This window comes from Rhopalosiphum maidis, chromosome 1 (genome assembly GCF_003676215.2).
Source record: "Rhopalosiphum maidis isolate BTI-1 chromosome 1, ASM367621v3, whole genome shotgun sequence".
Lineage (NCBI taxonomy): Eukaryota > Metazoa > Arthropoda > Insecta > Hemiptera > Aphididae > Rhopalosiphum > Rhopalosiphum maidis.
The window spans coordinates 14,723,909-14,743,099 of NC_040877.1; the positions used below are offsets into that span (position 1 = coordinate 14,723,909).

A 19,191-nucleotide genomic window follows, 5' to 3' on the forward strand; every position below is an offset into this window, starting at 1 on the left:
ATACCTATAATAATAAATTATAATACCTGTGCAATGTATTGCTTCGTTATTGTCCTTGACCACGCCTAATTCCGTTGAACACATTTTTATCGGCACATTGGATTCCGCACAAAAACTCAACCGGAGAATACAATGTACAAAATGCGCATGGCACATTGTAGTAGGTAGGTATTTTAATGTACTATAATGTGCAATATTATTAAATCTAATCGTATCTAATTTTAATTAATCAAAACCTCGAAATCGTGAACAATTTAGTTTGACCAACTGTATGTATATTTTAAGGGATCTTTCAAGGTGCCATAATATTATAATTTACAAGATGTTTCTTTCTTTACCTTTACGGTAATAAGACATTGTACTATGTGTAATATAGTATGAAATTTCACTATGTATATAACTATACAAAAATAAAAATGTATTTATTTATATTTATCTATTTTCTAATTAAAAATTATTAACTTTGAAAGTACGCATTTGCAGTAGCACCAGTAGCACATTCTTAAATTATATAGTTAACTTTTAATTTTTTATTGTGCATGTATATTAAACTAATTCTGAGTGATTTTTATTCAAAACACTGTTAAAATTATAAAAAAGAGTTCCCATAACTACTCGTAGTATGTAGGTAAATGCTAATGTTCAGTATCAATTTTTAAGTTATGCAATAATTTAATTAACTATATAGATTTAACTAATGAGACTGTCTATCCAATAAACATAATTATTAAACACCGTCATCGACCAACGGTAATTAGGTTTTAGGTAGAAAGATAGAAGGATTGGATGTTAAGTGTTAAATTTAACGCAGTTACGATAGTTACGTATGGACTGTACGATATTTTAGAAAACATATAATATTCAACTATATAATAATACGTAGGTATACAATAGGTAGTACATTTATATTATCAGATTTTATAATCAACAATAAACTATAATTATTTATGACTATAAAAATCATTTTATTACTTTAGCAGGGTATAATTTAAAGACGGTCGTCATTATTGCAGGGTTTTAAATATTTGAAGGGTTGATAAGTACTATGTAACATATTATTGAACCTATTATTTTCTGGGCACGTTCACTAATATATATATATATATATATATATATATTATATTAGAAACCCCGGGTGTAAAATGCTAAATGTAAATTGGTTTTGATTTTTATATGTCAATGTCATGCATTCTCATCGAAACAATCGAAACTTTCATACCTTTATACTTTAAAACGTTTGACCAGTCACCTTAATATCTATATAACGTACATAAATTCTTAAAGTATATAATAGGTTCAAGAGAAATAAAAAAATTCAGGAAAATTGAAAATATTTTCACAAGAATTCATACATTTATATAAACTAAAAAATAGGATAATATTAATAATGCGTGGTTTAATTAATAATAGCCACTCCTACTAACCCATTTGTCTGGTGTATTATATTATAGCATTAGTAATCTTCCTTTAGAAAAATTCATTGCATAAAGTTTACTGCTGAGACGTCAACTCATAGTGTTTTCATACTATATAGAGAACAATATAGAACGGGCATTAAATCTCAATAAGTATTATTTTTACTATTCTTTGTATTAAAATTAAAATGTGATTATCATTATTGTATTTTTAATTTTTTTTTATTATTATTAAGTTTCCCTGACAGTCATCTAACTTATTGATTACAGTTTTTTTTTTTTACATTGTCATTAAAGGGGTATCTATTTTTCTTGATTTTTGAGACATCGATAATTTCTCCGGGATCAATAACTACTTTTCTATGAATGGTCAACAATCAACAATGTTTATCCATTTGGATGGTTCTAAAAAATGACGTTAAATTAAGAAAAATAATTAGTCAAAATATTAAATTTATACTCCTATATCTTATAACTTCTTACATATCGTTTATGACAATATTCTCTTAGAAGTCGATGTAGTTTTTATTCAGTTTTACCTGTTATATTCTTATAAGTTATAAATGATTAATAATAATGATTAAATTTCTGAGTCAAGGTAAAATTTAACAAGTTTTTTAAGCAGATGCAAAAGTATTATAAAAATAAAATTTTTCATATTACAAAATAATATGGAAATAAACAACGAGCCAAACATTATTTATAACAAAATACTTATTTATTTGTTTGTTACATATAAATGTACGAAAAAAACTTCAATACCAAAAACGCCAATTATTTAGAATTATAAAAATAAAGGTCATATGGGATCTATCCGCCAACGGCCTAACAAGAAAACGTCTATGCCTTGATGAGTGGTACTAAAAAAATTATTAAAAACGATGACTGAAGTGTAAATATTTATTATAAATTATAGTATATATATATATATATTGGTAAAAATGGTTTCAATGGTTTTAATTTTCGAAAAACGTAATAAAAAAAAAACTTACGAGATCAATTATGTATATTTAATAAATATAGCTATTATCTATACATTCTACTCGTCACATATTAGCTTAAAAATCGTATATTCTCTCTGAAATCTGTAAATTTGTTATCCGTTAACGGCGACCACATTGTAACAGTAATACTATTTAATATTATGGGTAGGTAATTAGTATACCACCTACACACGTTTCCTGCTGTGAGTACCTATCTATTTGCTGTACTATTATATATTGTATATTTTATGAAATATGCTTGTTCAAGAAAACACGTAAGACACCGTTTGCTTTTCTTGCATAATCATTAAATACTTATAGATATCATTCTCTCCTCGTAATCAAAAATACACCTATTGGTGTATTTAGATTTTCGACATATTAACAAATAAATTTCCTAATATGGTCTTTATAGGTACGATAGTACCTACTGTGATAGTCGTGGGTGGGTTGTCTGCTGTATCGGTTTATTGTTTATATATACTATAAGTTATTGTCTATTAGCTTATACTACTAAACATAATTATTCTGCTAACGCGGTGGCGTTTAACGATATCGTATAATAATAACAATACAATATAATATATTTTTTACGATCGCGTTTCGATTTATTAATTCACATACGATAAACTGCTGTAGGTAGTTTAGGTGCCATAAAGCCGATAAAATAACAAAAAATAAGACGCGCGTGCAGGAATACACCTAGCTAACCTTGCTACACGGCTAGCTATCTAATATCGCGTTCGGAGACGTTTTAGGTCGTCGCCGACGTAGCTGTATAATCATGACATTGTTATTTCACGCAGACACTTTCTACACAAAGTGTATGCCGGTGCCCACCTATACCGACTAGGTGTACGGTAATACGGCGTACACTGGTGTACTGCGAGAGGTAGGTGCTGCATTTGGTTGTCTGTCCATTACCTACGTACAGAGAGCTGTACGCCCATTTACCGTTTTTTAAATCGTACCTATTGCATAGTCACTGCAGCGTACCTAGTCCGGGCGGCTAGTCGCGCGTCGTTCGATCGTAAGTACCTATACTACATATAATGTATACGTGACGAGAAACTCGAATCGACCAAATTTCGTGATCTACATAGTTTTTTTTTCGTTTTTTCACTTAGATTATTTGTGTCGTAATATTGTTTACCGCGGTCTCACGATTTTCGTTCGGATCACAAACACATATCACTTGCACATCATATTATAATGGAATGTATAATATGTAGGTACTAGGTAGGTAGGTAGGTCGTATCAGTGTATCGCGGCCGTAGTGCGCGGCGATCTCGAAAAATTGTCGATCGTTTCGCTTTCATGTCATACATAGCAAGTACGTATCTACTATATATATATGAAAACGTAGGCGCAACTGAAAATCTATTGAGTTCTTTCGAAATGCATTTATTTTTACATTTTTTTTTTTTTTGTTTTAGAATTTGCAAACGTAAAAAAGAATTCGTTCGACGTATACATAACATTAATATGTTATTATAATATTCACCTATTCGAGGCGGAATGAAATAAATATATTAATGCTGTGCGAAGTGGGACGGATATGCGCGAGTGTACATGAAATCTGGCTGAATCCGCGCAGTCCGGCGGTGGCGGCGACAGACGGTGTTTTCAAAAGAGAAATAAATGGAAAATGGTTCATCATCGATCGTCGCTAACTTCAACAACCGAAACCGTTCCTATTATCAACACCTGTGATTCATGAAGACTAGTGATAATTTTTCGGGTTCTGTTATTATTTTGTAGATATTTAGTCATTGTATAATATTATTATTATTATTATGTGTTTTTTAAATGTCGCGAAAATGTTCTGTTATAGAATTCACTCGACGAGTTTTTTCTTGTGTTAAAACGGATGGTACAACCGTTCCCGCCCTTTCCTTTAGATTACCTGGTCGACCTTTGAACAAAACACCCACCCGTAAGTTATTTTGCCCTATCCAAAAATTCTTCTTAGATCAAATTTACCAGATCTGTTGTGTGCATCCCAATACACAAACGATTTGCCTAGCTTTCGACCGCCTTTTATTATTTTTGATTCTGGTTTGGCCGTCGTTTATATAATTGTATGTATCTAATATTCAAGCCGTTTGCGTCCTTCAACTTAAAACATTTTTTTTTAGGTTAGGCTAAACATTGTTAACCTTGGCTTAAACTGGTTCATCTTGATTGTTGTTACCAAGACGTTAATGAGTTTTTTGTATATATTTCAGGTGAATCACTTACATGGAAAAGCCACTTGATTGGTACACTGAAGCAAAGTCTGTGATTGAGAGCGAGTTATCCCTGTTGAATCACATTAGTATATCGCCCTTGATAGTTACTGACGGTGTATACTTGAATATTGAAACACTTGAAAATCAACAGTTTTGTGTGCTCTTGAACAAACAAGGATTCCGAGTTGTCGCCAAAGCTTTTGATCAAGACACTAATAACTCGCAACTCTGTTACGAAACTCACTTTGCGCTATTGTCTAATATCAGCAAAGGCTATTGTCAACGATTCAATGAGTTAGTAGCTGTTAAATTGAATGAAGTAGCTGGGTCATGCAAAGATAAAGATAATCAAATAGAAAAATCTTAAGCAAAATGGCTACTAATGATATCAGACCCGCTGTTGAAGAACAGATTGAATCAGCACTTGAAAAGGGTGAGTTAAATATTATTGATATGTATAATAATATATTGTTCTTGTATTTAAAATAATTAATTTTAACATTCAATAAGTGACAATTGTTTTTAGTAATTGAGTGATAATGGTATTGGTTGTAATGATTATTACCAAATTTCACATAATTTTATATTTATATGCAGTAATATTTTAATATTATTGTTAGTAACGGTGTCGTAAGTAATCTATTTATTATACTGACAAATATTTACAAATAATTTTACAAAAAAATTAAAAATGTATTAATTATATTAACTGTATTAAATATATAATTAATAAAAATTAATTTAAAAAAAATATTGTTATCTATAATCTATATTAAAATAATAATACCAAATTAATTACTCAAAAGCTTGTTTTCATGTCATTAAGAAAATCTTTGGCTATTGATTCATTTAACAAATGTATAATGCATAGATTTTCAACTGCTTCAGATATGAAGTGTTGTATTAACTCATTAATCATGATTTTGTTTTATAATACTCCATACAATTTCAATGTGCTGGGTATGGGTTCTAGTTTGTTGATCTACATAATTTATACTGTGGTAAATAGTTGTATGGATTAATAAAGTCGATTCAAAATGATGTATGCTTTTCATTTATCCCTGCAGTAGGTGGGCAGACCCTAGTTCTACTTATCTTATCTTACAATGGGAAAAAAGGCTTACTAAATCACATGATTATCGTAGTGGGAGATTACCAATAGATCAATAAAGAACATTCGTGGCAATTATAATAGATCACTTATTACATCTGTTCTCCATTGACCTTTATTTAGTATTAATAAAATTATTTGTATAATTTATTTATAAACAAAATCATAAACGAAGTAGATATTAATTTAGTTTTCCTAGACTACACTTGGTAATTATAATAAGATCGGTAGGCATAAACTAACACAATATAAGCCATTGCCAACAATATTAAATGACCTTACTTTTAAATGTTTATATTATTATACCTATAGGTAAATAAAAAAAATGTTTTATTAAACATAAATCATTAATAGCATTGATTAAACTTATGTGCAACCATGTTTAATCAATTGTTAGATTTTAATAATAGATATTTACTTTTCTCAATTACCTGTATGTCTATACTTATACATATTTTTTTAGCACTTACTATGGGGAATTTGTCAAATTAATAATTGTATACAAAATATTAACTTTATTATTATTTACTATTTGATATAATATTATGATTTATTAAAGTTTTTAATACTAAGCTATATGTTTTCTTTCATATATACGTTATGGGATTGGATATTAAGCTGTTCTTATTATTGCTTTTTCTCATATTGATCAATGGATCATGGATTATTGCCTGGCATTATAGATTAATTAAGATTTCAAAATTTGTATGGTAAAATAAATATAGTGATATATTTTATGGAAATTAGTTGACATTACCACATTTATAATTGAGTTTACATTGTAGGTATCAAATGTTTATTTATAATAAATAGATTAAATTTATTAAACTATAATATACATTTAGAAAATATAAATTAAAATTGAGCTTCAAAATTACAAAGTTCAAATATTATATATTTAAATTTAAAAGTTAATTCAAATTCTAATGACTATTAATAGTAAGTTAATAAATAATAATTTACTAAATTGTTTGTACAAGTTTCATTTATTAACACCTATTAGAGATGAATGAATAAACATTTTAAGACAAATTGTATGCCTATTTTAATATGAAACATAGGTACAACTTAGTAGAAAAAGAGTTTGGTGTTACATATTTTTGTTTTAATTAATCAATTCATAAATTCATCTTGACATAATCTTGTTTGTATTGAAATTGGGGTTTGTGAAAATAATCTTGATCTCTTTGTCATAAATGACTTTTTAATCCTGGAATAGATTTTTTTAATGTATAGGTATTATGTGGGTTGCACTCCTGGTTATAACTACTGGGCATAGAGTTTTGTAAAAAAAAAAAATTCCAACCCCTAAAATATCTATATTTTAATTTTTTCTTAAAAGATGACACTTGTGTTTTATTATTAAAATATTTATGAATAATGGATGTCCTTGAGGATTGATTTTTCTTAATTTTGAGGTATTATGATACATTATAAATATTTTAGATAAATGATTAATTATTATATTTAAAAATGTTAGTGCATTTGAGATAATATAATACTTAAATTATAGATGTATATAGGCCTTTTTTTCAGGGTGTACATAACACCAACATAAAACGTTATTTTAAGAGTTAAATATTCCGATAAAATATATGTGTTTTGGCAATTCTTTTATTATTTCACTTCTCACTTTTTTTTTTATATTTTAGTGTATAGTCTTATTTGTTTATTCCCTTTTTGTATAAACTTAGACCATTCAGTGACATATTGATATCTTTTCTGAGCAACATTTTTTGAGCATAAATTTAATAGTATGTCAGTCAAATTTAATTTTAATGTTTACCATTTCATAGCTTAAAAAAAGCTAAAAAGCTTCACTCTTTTAATACATTTATGTACAGTAGTTTATTTTTATCCAGACTGCCATGTAGCACCAATAAATTGTTTAGACTGATTCAAAAGTTATCCCTAAATACATCTCTTTTTGGGATTTTGCCTTGTATCCTTTGATCTGGACAAACACTTCTACCCAAATTTCTCAGCATACATGGGGATTAATGCATTTTTTGGTACATATTTCATAGATTTTTAAAATGCATGTAAAAGTTGTATTTTCAAAAAATATGATCAAATGTTAAAAGACATGTAACATTTTATACTAATATTAGCACTAAGTATTTTTTTTGTTTTAAACATATCTTTTTAACTTTAATTATGTACAATGTACATATAAAAAATCATTTATAACATATTTTTTATAAATATTAATTATACTTAATGAAAGTCTATACATATTTGTCTTCGAGTCTATTTTCCCAAAAGTAATAGTTTGAAAAAATATTGTATGGGATAATTTATTAATGGTTTAAAATGGTCTCGTGCGTTTCGTATTTTCAAGGTTTAATGGAGGGTAATTGTAATATACTGAATAGTAAGAAAGCTTGAAACTATCATACATTACCTCTTTTATTGTTAAGAAATATTAATCGTTGCGTTGTATTGTTGTATACTTGAAAGCTCGTGTTAACCGGCGCATTTTTCAAAGACAAATTTAGCACATTTTATATTGTTATACTGATCGTTTAGCGTTCTACACCAATACAAGTTGTGTCTTAACACGCATAATATGTGTAGTCTTGAGTTACAAGTATGTGGGTAAGACCGTATTTTTAGAATTTTCCTATAAACCATTATTAATAACAATTTTTGCCATTACTAGATAGTGATTCATTTATATTCGTAGTTAAAATATAATTTTTAAACACTCTTAAAGTGTTAGTGTAAACGTTAAACCAAACAAAACGGTTTTCCTTCAGAGTAGGTAATTGACAGAAGTATTGTAGAAAAAATCTCGTCTTTAATTTCAACTAGGGTCTTATTTTCATGACTGGTATGATTTTAACTATTATTATCAAACGTCTATGACGTAGTATTACTCCCAAATACAGTGTAGAAATATCATGTAATAATAGTTCAGGAATCAGGTTAAACTAAACTATATGATTGATATTTATGATCCTACTTACATACGCATCGTCTTATCTGTCTATGACTACACTAAAAACGACAAGTAATTATTTTCAATTTTATCGAATTTATAAATGATAATTCAGATAAGTCGTTCTGCGGCGTCGAATGACATTTAATCATTTCGACTTCACTGTGTGCTCGTGACCGTCAGTCAACTTTTCTAAGACATAGTTTTTCATTCATAAATCATAAAATGTATTTAAAACTATTACTTCGACTATGATTAATTTCTTTAAATGTCTAATTTTTTTTGTAAGATGCCATAAAATTTCGGGTAAGGCTTTAATTGTACGAGTAGTTTGATACTGTACCTACGAATTATATGTTTATACATATAATATGTTAGCACGCAACACGGCTTTAGAGACACATATAGTATACCGCAGTTGTGTCAGCTATATTCGTCAATTGACATTCGACCTATTGCCATGTTTTCGAGAACGTGGACGGCGCTATACAATTTTCTTTGTTGGGACAGTTGGTCGATGATTGTTTTTTCAACGAGGTATTTATTAATGATGTTTTGGAATGAAATTTACTCTAGTCCAAAAGCACGTAATAATAACGAAAAATTAAGACCGTGTGTTGCATAGTGTTATAAATCACAGACTAAGACTGCAAATTATAATGTGAAACTTGATTGTTTGTGTAATAGAATTACAGTTTTAAATTTTTATTTAGATTTTATACAGTTAGGGGAAGTGAGTAAAGTGAAACAGTCTTATGTGCCGTCCTCGTTTAGAAATTATGAAAACTATTTATATTATTCATTTATGTATAGAACATTTAAACTATTTTGGATATATTAGAACCTTAGAAAAATAGAAATAAAACATGTTTAGAATAGATTATTAAATAATTATAATTTGTATGAGTTCATATTGTACATACCTATGTTTGTTATTTATTATATAATATTTATTTTGTTATAGGTTTTTGACAATTTCTTAATACTGATTTTATTTTATGACTTTTATAGATGTTGCTACTGAAAAAGACATCTCAATTGCTGAACAAGATGATCTCCAAGCCAAAGAAAAAGAAAAGAAACTTGGACATAGAAGAGTGGGTGTTGATGGAGAAATCACCTATAAGAAAATTCAAACTGGTCAAATTATGGGTTCAATACAACTGGGAATACAGCATGCAGTAGGAGGCCTTGCTTCAAAGCCTGAACGCGATTTGCTTATGCAAGATTTTATGACTGTTGAAACGACAGTGTTTCCAAGTGATGGAACTAATCACACTCCAGCTCACCACTATCCAGAGTTTATTTTTAAGACATACGCTCCAATTGCATTCCGTTATTTCAGAGACTTATTCGGTATTCAGCCAGATGATTATCTTATATCGTTTTGTAACTCGCCACTTCGTGAACTGTCCAACCCGGGTGCTAGTGGATCAATATTTTACCTCACACGAGATGATGAATTTATCATGAAAACTGTACAGCACAAGGAAGGTGAATTTTTACAAAAACTACTTCCTGGATACTACATGAATTTGAATCAGAATCCAAGAACTTTGTTGCCAAAATTTTTCGGTCTTTATTGTTATCAATGCAATTCAAAAAACATTAGATTAGTAGCTATGAACAATTTACTACCTTCTAACATAAAAATGCACCAAAAGTATGATCTGAAAGGTTCAACTTACAAAAGAAAAGCTTCCAAAGATGAAAGACAAAAATCATCGCCTACATTTAAAGATTTAGACTTTAAAGAACATCATCCCGATGGTATTTTTTTGGAGCCAGATACCCACTCAGCTCTTCTCAAAACTATGCAAAGAGATTGTCGAGTACTAGAAAGTTTTAAAATAATGGATTACAGTCTTTTAGTGGGTGTTCATAATGTTGATCTTGCTCAGAGAGAGAAAGAAGAACGACGTGTGGCACGGTTACGCAAGGCTGTGGAAACTGATGCAGATACTTTATCAGAAACGTCTACTCTAAGTCGAACAGCTGAAGCCAACCGGCAGCGTTTGATGGCTCATTCAACAGCAATGGAAAGTATTCAGGCAGACACTGGAACTTCGTCAGATGAAGATTGTGCCTCGCCTAGAGGAGGCATACCTGCTAGAAGTGGTAGTGGTGATAGCTTATTACTATTTGTTGGAATTATTGATATATTACAAAGTTATCGACTAAAGAAAAAACTAGAGCATACGTTCAAAGCCATCATTCACGATGGTGACTCTGTTTCTGTACATAGACCTGATTTCTATGCCACTAGATTTTTGGACTTTATGACCAAGTATGTAAAATGTGTATTTAATTATTTATCGACTCATTGAATTCAATTTTTTTTTAATTTTAGATCCGTGTTCAAGAAACTTTTGTGTCCTCTTAAACGTTCACCATCTAAGCGACGTAGTATGTCGCGTACACGTACGCGTGATCAAACCGATGCGGAAGGCACATTTTCTACATGTTCAACACCACCTCCAGCATTTGAGGATGCTATTCGTCGTGACTTTGTATACGACAAACGTTCCAGCATGACTCGCATACGTCGTCCATCTCCAGGAATGCGCAATGATGGTCCTTCTGGCTCGTCGCACGCCGGCGAGAGTAAGTCGTCTACATTGAGTGTGGGATCGGGCAGCACTACATCCGGCATCGGGGGTTCAGCAGGCAGACAATCTGTGGAAGCCACATGGACGGAAGGTACACCTAGCTACACGGAGTCTTCAAGCAGCGCCGACATGGCTTCGGATACCATACAAATGGCAATTCTGGGGGGTGATCTTAAATCATTAGAAATGACACACTTATAAGTTATAGAATGTTACTTATAGTCTAATCGGAACAGATTTTATTGGATTTAAACCTTATAGTTATTTATCTAGATTGAATTAAACCTGAATAGTCAGTATACCAAGATTTAATTAACTATTACTAGTGTAGGATATTTTTCATTTGGATATATATATTTTTACATAAAAATTTTAATTTTTCTTTCGTTGTGAGATGCACTTTGATGATTGCTTATCAGAATTAGAACAGTATTATTATATTACTCATTTGGTATATGCTATTAGATAGTATTGTGCTGACAAGCATTAATGTGATTAATAAACTTGCCAATTTCGAACAAAGATCTGCTAAAGTCATATGATCCGATTGGACTGTGAAATTTGACAAATTGTTTTTATTTATTTTTTAAAAAATTGTATAGCTGCTGAGCCCCTTTTGTTGGATCTCTTAATAATAAGTCCTAAACCCTAAAATATAATTATAAAAGACAATTTTAAACGCTTCTGAATAGAATATTATTTAGCAACAGCACAAAATTCTCACTTTTCAACATAAAAATTAAAAAGAAAAAATTTGTATTAGTTATTATTATTTATATAATGACTAAAAAAAATTCAATATTTTATACACTTATATTGTTTATTATAGATGGTACCACTTTGGTTGAGAACCGCTTCCAGCGGATGAAACTCAATGTGATGGCTCGTGTATTTAGGTTATCACAAACTGAAAAATAACCTAACTTAGGTTTAAATAATAAATGATTATAAATAAATGTTATTTATTACTATTATTACTACTATTATTATAATTATAATTATTATTATTATTATTATTATTATTAAATATTATTATAATTATAAATTACGCCTACCGCCTACGTAATAACATAAGTATACCTAAAAGAATAAACAATTTTCCATTGTGTTCGTATCAACCGCCTAAACGGATTTAGTACAGTATTCATAATTTTAAACAATTTTAGACTCATGTATGATCTTTTGAGAATTAAATGTTTTCAAAAAAAAATAAAAACGCAAAAAAAAAATCATCTTTAATTTTTATTTCCAGAATCTGCAAATTGTTTCCTGATGTTTACTAGACACTGTATGATGAAAACATGTTCAAATACTGTTTCAGCATCATTGGATGGAAATTCAATGATGATTATGATGTAATGGTTGTTTTAAGTTGAAATATTTTGCTGTAAGATATGGTTAGTTGATTTTATTAATGTTTTTGTATTATTTCTGGGAAGATGAAAGTCTGATGTCGATCTCATTTCTTTTAATCTCATTTTTTATTTTGTTTTATTTCTTTTTCATCAATATTGAACTATAATTGAGAATTTTGAATTTTGTTGGATATAATGATTAGAAGTCTTGGTTAAAAAAATAACTTCCATTGTTATTGCCTTTTTCATTTACATACTATATAATATAATTACTGTTATTTATAAACATTACACAGTATAGAAAAATTATTTTTTATAAATGTTTATGAAGACTTTAATTATGTAATAATTAATTTACTATCACTATTATTGGAATAGAATAAAGTTTGATCCATACTCAACCTAACCCTTGACTCTTGAGGTAAGTACAACATTGGAAGTTAAAAATATATTATGCTTTTAGAAAAATTCTTTCAATATATTGTTTCGTGAAAATAAGTGAACTTTCTATTATAAAGAAGAATATTCTTTTTGAAATAAATCAGTTAAAATTACTTATATATAAAATAATCACTTTTTTTATAATTTTAAAGTCATTTTACAAATTTATAAGTATGAGTGAATGTTCTTTTATACTGTTTAAAAACACTAAGTATAATTTTTGTTATAAATGTATGTTGGTTGTCAAAATTTTTTGTTCTTTTTATTAAACTATTTGAATATTTGTAAATGTTATTTTTGTTTTAATCATTTAAAAATAATATGTTTAACTACAGTTCGATTTTGTTGCTACTACAAAGTATGAACTGTAAGCAAAATTTTGTTGAGTTTTTATAACTATTTGGTTCTATTGATATCAGCTCATGTTATAGATACTCAAATTTAAAATAATTAAAAATACTAGTGTTTTATTTCAAAAAATTTACTTATTTTTTAAATATTTTATAAAAAAAGTACTAGTATTTTTGATAATACTACAAAAATATAATATGTAATAATCTTTTAAATTATATTAACCTAAACTCTAGTCTTTAGGTATAAATTGTATTCTCATGATTGTATCAGTATTCGTGTGGAGTTTTTATAAAAAGCATAATATAGGTAATTTTACAGTCTAATATTTGCCAACAATTATAGCTTATTAGCTTATAGGTTTTTTAGTATTTTACTTCTTAATTCATACCACGTTTTCTATGCAAGTTGGATTATGATGTCTTGCTGCTTGTCAAAAAGGTGACTGAATTAATAGTGCTAGTATATAAAGACAGTGGACACATATAATATTAGCATGCAAAATATGCTAGATAAATAGGTTGTCTATCATTTAAATTATTAAACAAAATATTCTAATTACTAATTATTTACTTTTTAGTTTTTTTATGTATAAAAAGTAAAAACCAGAAAAAAAAATTCTTATACATTTTACACTTGAAGTAGGTATGTATAAAATTAAAAATACTGTAATTTGAATAAATAAAATGTTAATAGTTTAATATTTTTATTAATAATTATTATCTATTAATACATATATATATATATTATATACTAATAATATTATAATACATATTTATTGTGTGTAGTAGCTACTACTGTCTTGGTCAAATTCAAATACTTCAATACAATATACAGAATCCACTTTGTTTTTATAAATTTCAAAATATTCATTGGAAATTATATACAGTAATTAATTTTTATACTAGTGTTTTAAATATAAATAATTTTAGTAGATTCATTTGGTGTTAAATAAAAATAAGGAAAGGTAATATTTACATTATTTTTTAATCAACTAACGAATAGTTTTTGAAACATTATGGTTTAAAATTTAATATGATGCAATATTCTAAATCAGGAATGGAAAATGATTTTAATTTTTAGGGTTTCGCATTGTTTATTGATTTAAAAATATATAGTTTTTGTTTAAACTTTTTGATAATTTCGTTTTCATCTTTTTTTATATTATTATAACTTATAAGACATAATTTATTATAGTATCATTAGTATCGCGCAATATAGGTAGATACAATAAATAAAATAATTAAAATGTATTGTTCTTAATAGGTATTTTAATTTAAATTCAAAAATTCAAAATTTCAAATTATAATCCTTTTAAATTTTAAAAGTGTATGTGAGTACCTAAATAATAAATAATAAAAATAATCCTGAATTTAGTAGTTTAACATACAGTTTTAGGTATAAAATACATATAACCATCATAATTAAAAATTTGGTCTTGCGCATTGAAAAAAAAAATACTAAATAGTAAATAGTAAGTACAAAACATTTTAAATACAGTAAACTTTGTAGGTACTTCTATAAAAAATATGAATTTAAGCAGAATATCTTAGTGAACTTTTTCGCGATTACTATTTTAACCCAAAGTACAATCAACTAAAATGCACTTAGTTCTTACTCATAATTAATACAGGTAATTTTTATTTTATCTTTTTTCTAGTTTTTAGGGTTTCCTCTATTTTATAATTGTAATTTAGCGGTTTATTCAGAGTGATTCTTTTATCAAACTACGCGCATTATTTAAAAATTATCAGCGTTTTTCAAATAATGAGTGTTGTTTGATTAAAAAATATTTTAATACAAGAAACTGTTGATCAAGAAAAGTTTGTGATTATATTATTTCAGAATAAATAAATATACCTATCATTTTTATTTTTCTATTATTATTATATTATAATTTTAGCTGTATGTTATTTATTTATAAAGTTGTATTTTCCTCAATATGTTACAAAAACTAACGTAACTTACTACATGCAATATCTCAAATAAATAATAATCAATCGGGTATGTGATGACCTGATGACGCGTGGACCTTCAATGCCATTTGTTTACACAGTACATAGTCGTCACTTCGACAATATTTATGCCGAGAATTTTTATAAGAATTTTTTATTAAGGAAATAATAATAATAATTATGTGCCCTGAGACTTGGGGCATGACCGCATGGGCACAAGGAACACTCATTAACCATAAGTTAACACTAATTTTTCACTTGGTAGCACTTATGTTAAAATATGCTCTGGCTTATGCATGACGGCATGAGTATAGTATAATAGTATAGCATGCTCCTATCTATGTAGCACAATTTTTTCGAAATTTAAAGTTATCAGTTTCTCTCCCACGATCCACTCAAATACCTAGTTATTGTTTTTAAGCCGTGACATTATTAATGTTTTTAAAAGAAGTGCCAAATTTTCTTCATCATAGTACAGAGTGTACCAAAAATAACGCTTTTTTTTTTAAAATCGGTAACCATTTTTTGTTTTGTTTTTATGTTCACTCACAATATTGTTCTTATCATTTTTTTAATCTACCATCATTCCGAACATTCCGGTTTATTGTTGTGTAATCAGTTTTTGCTAAGTGTCACCATGGTTAGGTCAATTGAAATACGTATGCTGGTCATTAAGATGTTTTACCAATCTAATGAAAGTGGTGCGAAGAATGTTCGATGACTTTGTATCTTACTCTGATGGGACGTTGCTCTCAGTGTGTTATCGATTCGCCGACTAATGCAAAATTCGAAAAAACTGATTCAACTATTGATCTCAAAAGCCGCGGTTAGGTTAAGGCGTGCTCGTGAAACTCACCAGAGAAAACTGATAGGCAGTTACTGTTCATTTTCTCGACTGGAATACCGGCTTATCAACAAGCTACTGGAAGACAATCGAATAATGTTGTTCATACATAAACCGGTTGTTATATTGAAACTGCAATGCGTATATTTTTTATAATTTTTTGAAAAATAAAATTTATATTTTGGTTGATTCAAAAAAACGTGTATTTTGGGACACCCAGTAATTAAAGTATTCTATGTATGTATGGGATTGAATTCAATATTATTAAAAAAAAAAGCAGAAAGTTGGAAATAGCTATAGGTATTCGCTATTGTCATGTGCATTGTGTAAACCTATACTATAATATTATAACAATATACTAATACTATATAATACATAATAATTATTCCTACACATATTGTTTTTCATGATTTGTTTTAACTTTTATCGACCGCCAGTGCGCTTGTTAATTACTTGGAAGGCCAATAAGACGCAGAAAAAATATGGATGCCAAAGTACACCCTGCCACATTAAAGATGTTTACACATAATAGTACAACAACTAGCAGTGCGTTGCTTACATTTTCTAATGTACCTACCTAGTAGGTGCCTAATTATATCTTATATCGTAACATATATACATGTTAATAATAAATAAATGGATAAGACTTAAGACTTTGAACCAATTAAACGAATATATGCTAAAATATTAAGCTATAAATCCATGCGTACTATAATAATAGTTTTTAAATGTCCATTTAATGGTGATCGGGCAAATGAAACAGCTTGGTTGCTCCAAAAGTCCAAAAGAAAAAAAATTAAATGAAACATAATTTTCTTTTATAGGTACTTTTATCAAAACTATAGAAATGATTTATATTCACTATTAAGAATATCAAAATAGGTTAAGTGATGTATACCTACGTCTTGTGACCTACTAACGATGTCGTGCAATCGTGGAAATACGATCATAATCTTGTTAAATTTTTAAAACGCATAACTTGTATAAATTATTTTTTCCAAATGGATGAGCTTAAATACATACTAGTCAATATAAATAATATAAAATAATGAAATAGAGTTAAGATTAAGTATTGTATGCACATTGCATGTGAAACATATATAGTTCACTGTACAGAGGTAGGTTAGATAGGGTGATTACTTCCCTTCAAAAAAAAAGCTTTACGATTAATTCACGGGTTTGTATAAAACCACACTGAGGATTACGATGATAAATAAAAAATGACACGTTTTGTATGATATTGTACAACAATAAGATAAATATCAGATTGTTTCTATAACGACTTGAATGGGTTAGCCACGTTTGAATACTAAATTATTTTTCCAAGAAAAAATATGTCCTAACCAAAAACCTAAAAACGACTATGGGGAAGACTTTACCAGTGGTGATTAGACAGAGCGAGACATTAAGGTTAGCCTAGATGTCGACGAATCAGCAGAACTGGATACCTAATGTAATTGACCGAAATAGATAGAGAAGTTTGATAGAAACGCTTAATAGGCCTGTGTAGTAAGTATCTACAAAAAAAAAATTATCATTTTTTTCTAGGCTATATTGTATAATACGTAGGTATTATGTATTCAAATGTGTTATCATATAGTACTTGTTATTATATTTGTTCATCTTTATGTCCTTGAGTAACAATGATTGATTTTTTTTTTTTTTTACAATTTTAATTGAAAAAAATACAATTATACGAACTTAAAACAATACGTTATTACAAGGTTCTGTATAGGTACATTATTAACACTTAATCATTGTTACCTTTTTTGGAATATATTATATAATACATTAATGCATAACTATTTTCTACTTTGTGGTTCTCGAGGTTAAAAATTTACATACAGTATAATTACGAGTAGTTTGTTTTGCTCAATGTGACTTCACACATTTTTGTTCCGCAAGTGCAGTTTCGGGATTTCGCGCGACAATCCTACTTCTTTGCGAAATCGATTTGTTTGCGGATGGGATGGTTAGCATTTCGATGATAATAATAAATAATTATTATTTTTTGGTCGTTAAACAAAATTTAAATTTATAGATCGCATTTTTGCAATATTTTATGTTGAATTATTACTTTATAAACGTATGGTCCGTATGGATAATTGTAGATTATACCGGCTTATTATTTAAGTTGTATAAGATTGTACACTTTTATATATTATACCTACCGAGTACCGAGCGTGATGGCGCTGTTATAAAATTTTATTATTTTACAATACAAGCCAAAGTTGCGATATAGGTATTTGGTGCCTATACTATAGGCAGTAAGTAGTAGAATTAGTTTATTGTTCATACAATTTATATATTTAATATAGGTAACGAACAACAATAGTCAGGACTCAGGAATTACATAAAATCATAAATTAGCATATGAAATATAGGTATAGTTAATGTCGTTGTATACAATAATATAATATTATATAATTTAGGTAAACAAATGTAAACTTATGTAATTTTAAAAATCGGCGAATGCTGTAATAATTAATAAATGTATCCATCAATTTACACGGTTGTCGACTAGGAAAAAAATTTTAAAAGATTTTCGCCATAATATGTAGGTACAATATACTAGTAGTATATTTAATCTATGGTATAAGGTATATACTAATCAACTAATTACAGGTGTCTCGTTCCAATGTATTCAATGTTTTGACATACAAAACACTTGAAATAATTAATTGTAGGTCTACATACGTGAACATTGTACATTGTTTTTGCGTGTATATGGTCCGTGTTTATAGTGTATATAATGTATGGCTTTCGATGCGACGTAATCGCAATCTTATACATATTTTACGAAGGAATAATAGTAACACTGTATACATTATATATATATATATATAAATACACATGTGATATACACACATACACACTCACACTCACTCACAATCTGATGCTATTAGTGTAAAAAAAACACTCGTTCGCAACTTGTTATCGTAACAAACGTACCTA

The 19,191-nt window shown here is 28.2% G+C and overlaps 2 protein-coding genes across 4 annotated transcripts; both read left to right on the forward strand.

Moving 5' to 3' along the window:
* Positions 1-4,639: 4,639 nt before the first annotated feature.
* LOC113558657 (GSK3-beta interaction protein-like) lies at positions 4,640-4,996 on the forward strand. The gene has a single exon (XM_026964187.1). The coding sequence runs from the start codon at positions 4,640-4,642 to the stop codon at positions 4,994-4,996; it is 357 nt and encodes a 118-aa protein (XP_026819988.1).
* Positions 4,864-12,520, forward strand: LOC113555471 (phosphatidylinositol 4-phosphate 5-kinase type-1 alpha-like). Of its 3 annotated transcripts, none has more exons than XM_026959797.1 (4): positions 4,864-5,062; positions 9,693-10,968; positions 11,032-11,381; positions 12,120-12,520. In XM_026959797.1, the coding sequence occupies exons 1-4, from the start codon at positions 5,002-5,004 to the stop codon at positions 12,206-12,208; spliced, it is 1,776 nt and encodes a 591-aa protein (XP_026815598.1). In that variant the 5' UTR covers positions 4,864-5,001; the 3' UTR covers positions 12,209-12,520. The 3 variants fall into 3 exon arrangements, with proteins under 3 accessions (XP_026815598.1, XP_026815606.1, XP_026815589.1); XM_026959805.1 differs by having other exon boundaries at positions 11,032-11,285; XM_026959788.1 differs by lacking the exon at positions 12,120-12,520 and having other exon boundaries at positions 11,032-11,974.
* The last annotated feature ends 6,671 nt before the right edge of the window (positions 12,521-19,191 follow it).

What these genes read in the sequence shown, in the direction of transcription:
- LOC113555471 (XM_026959788.1), top strand. Translation starts at nt 5,002, where the DNA reads ATGGCTACTAATGATATCAGACCCGCTGTTGAAGAACAGATTGAATCA. An exon ending in TGAATCAGCACTTGAAAAGG is followed by an intron (nt 5,063 to 9,692) that starts GTGAGTTAAATA and finishes TGACTTTTATAG; the next exon opens with ATGTTGCTACTGAAAAAGAC. An exon ending in TTTTTGGACTTTATGACCAA is followed by an intron (nt 10,969 to 11,031) that starts GTATGTAAAATG and finishes TTTTAATTTTAG; the next exon opens with ATCCGTGTTCAAGAAACTTT.
- LOC113558657 (XM_026964187.1), top strand. Translation starts at nt 4,640, where the DNA reads ATGGAAAAGCCACTTGATTGGTACACTGAAGCAAAGTCTGTGATTGAG.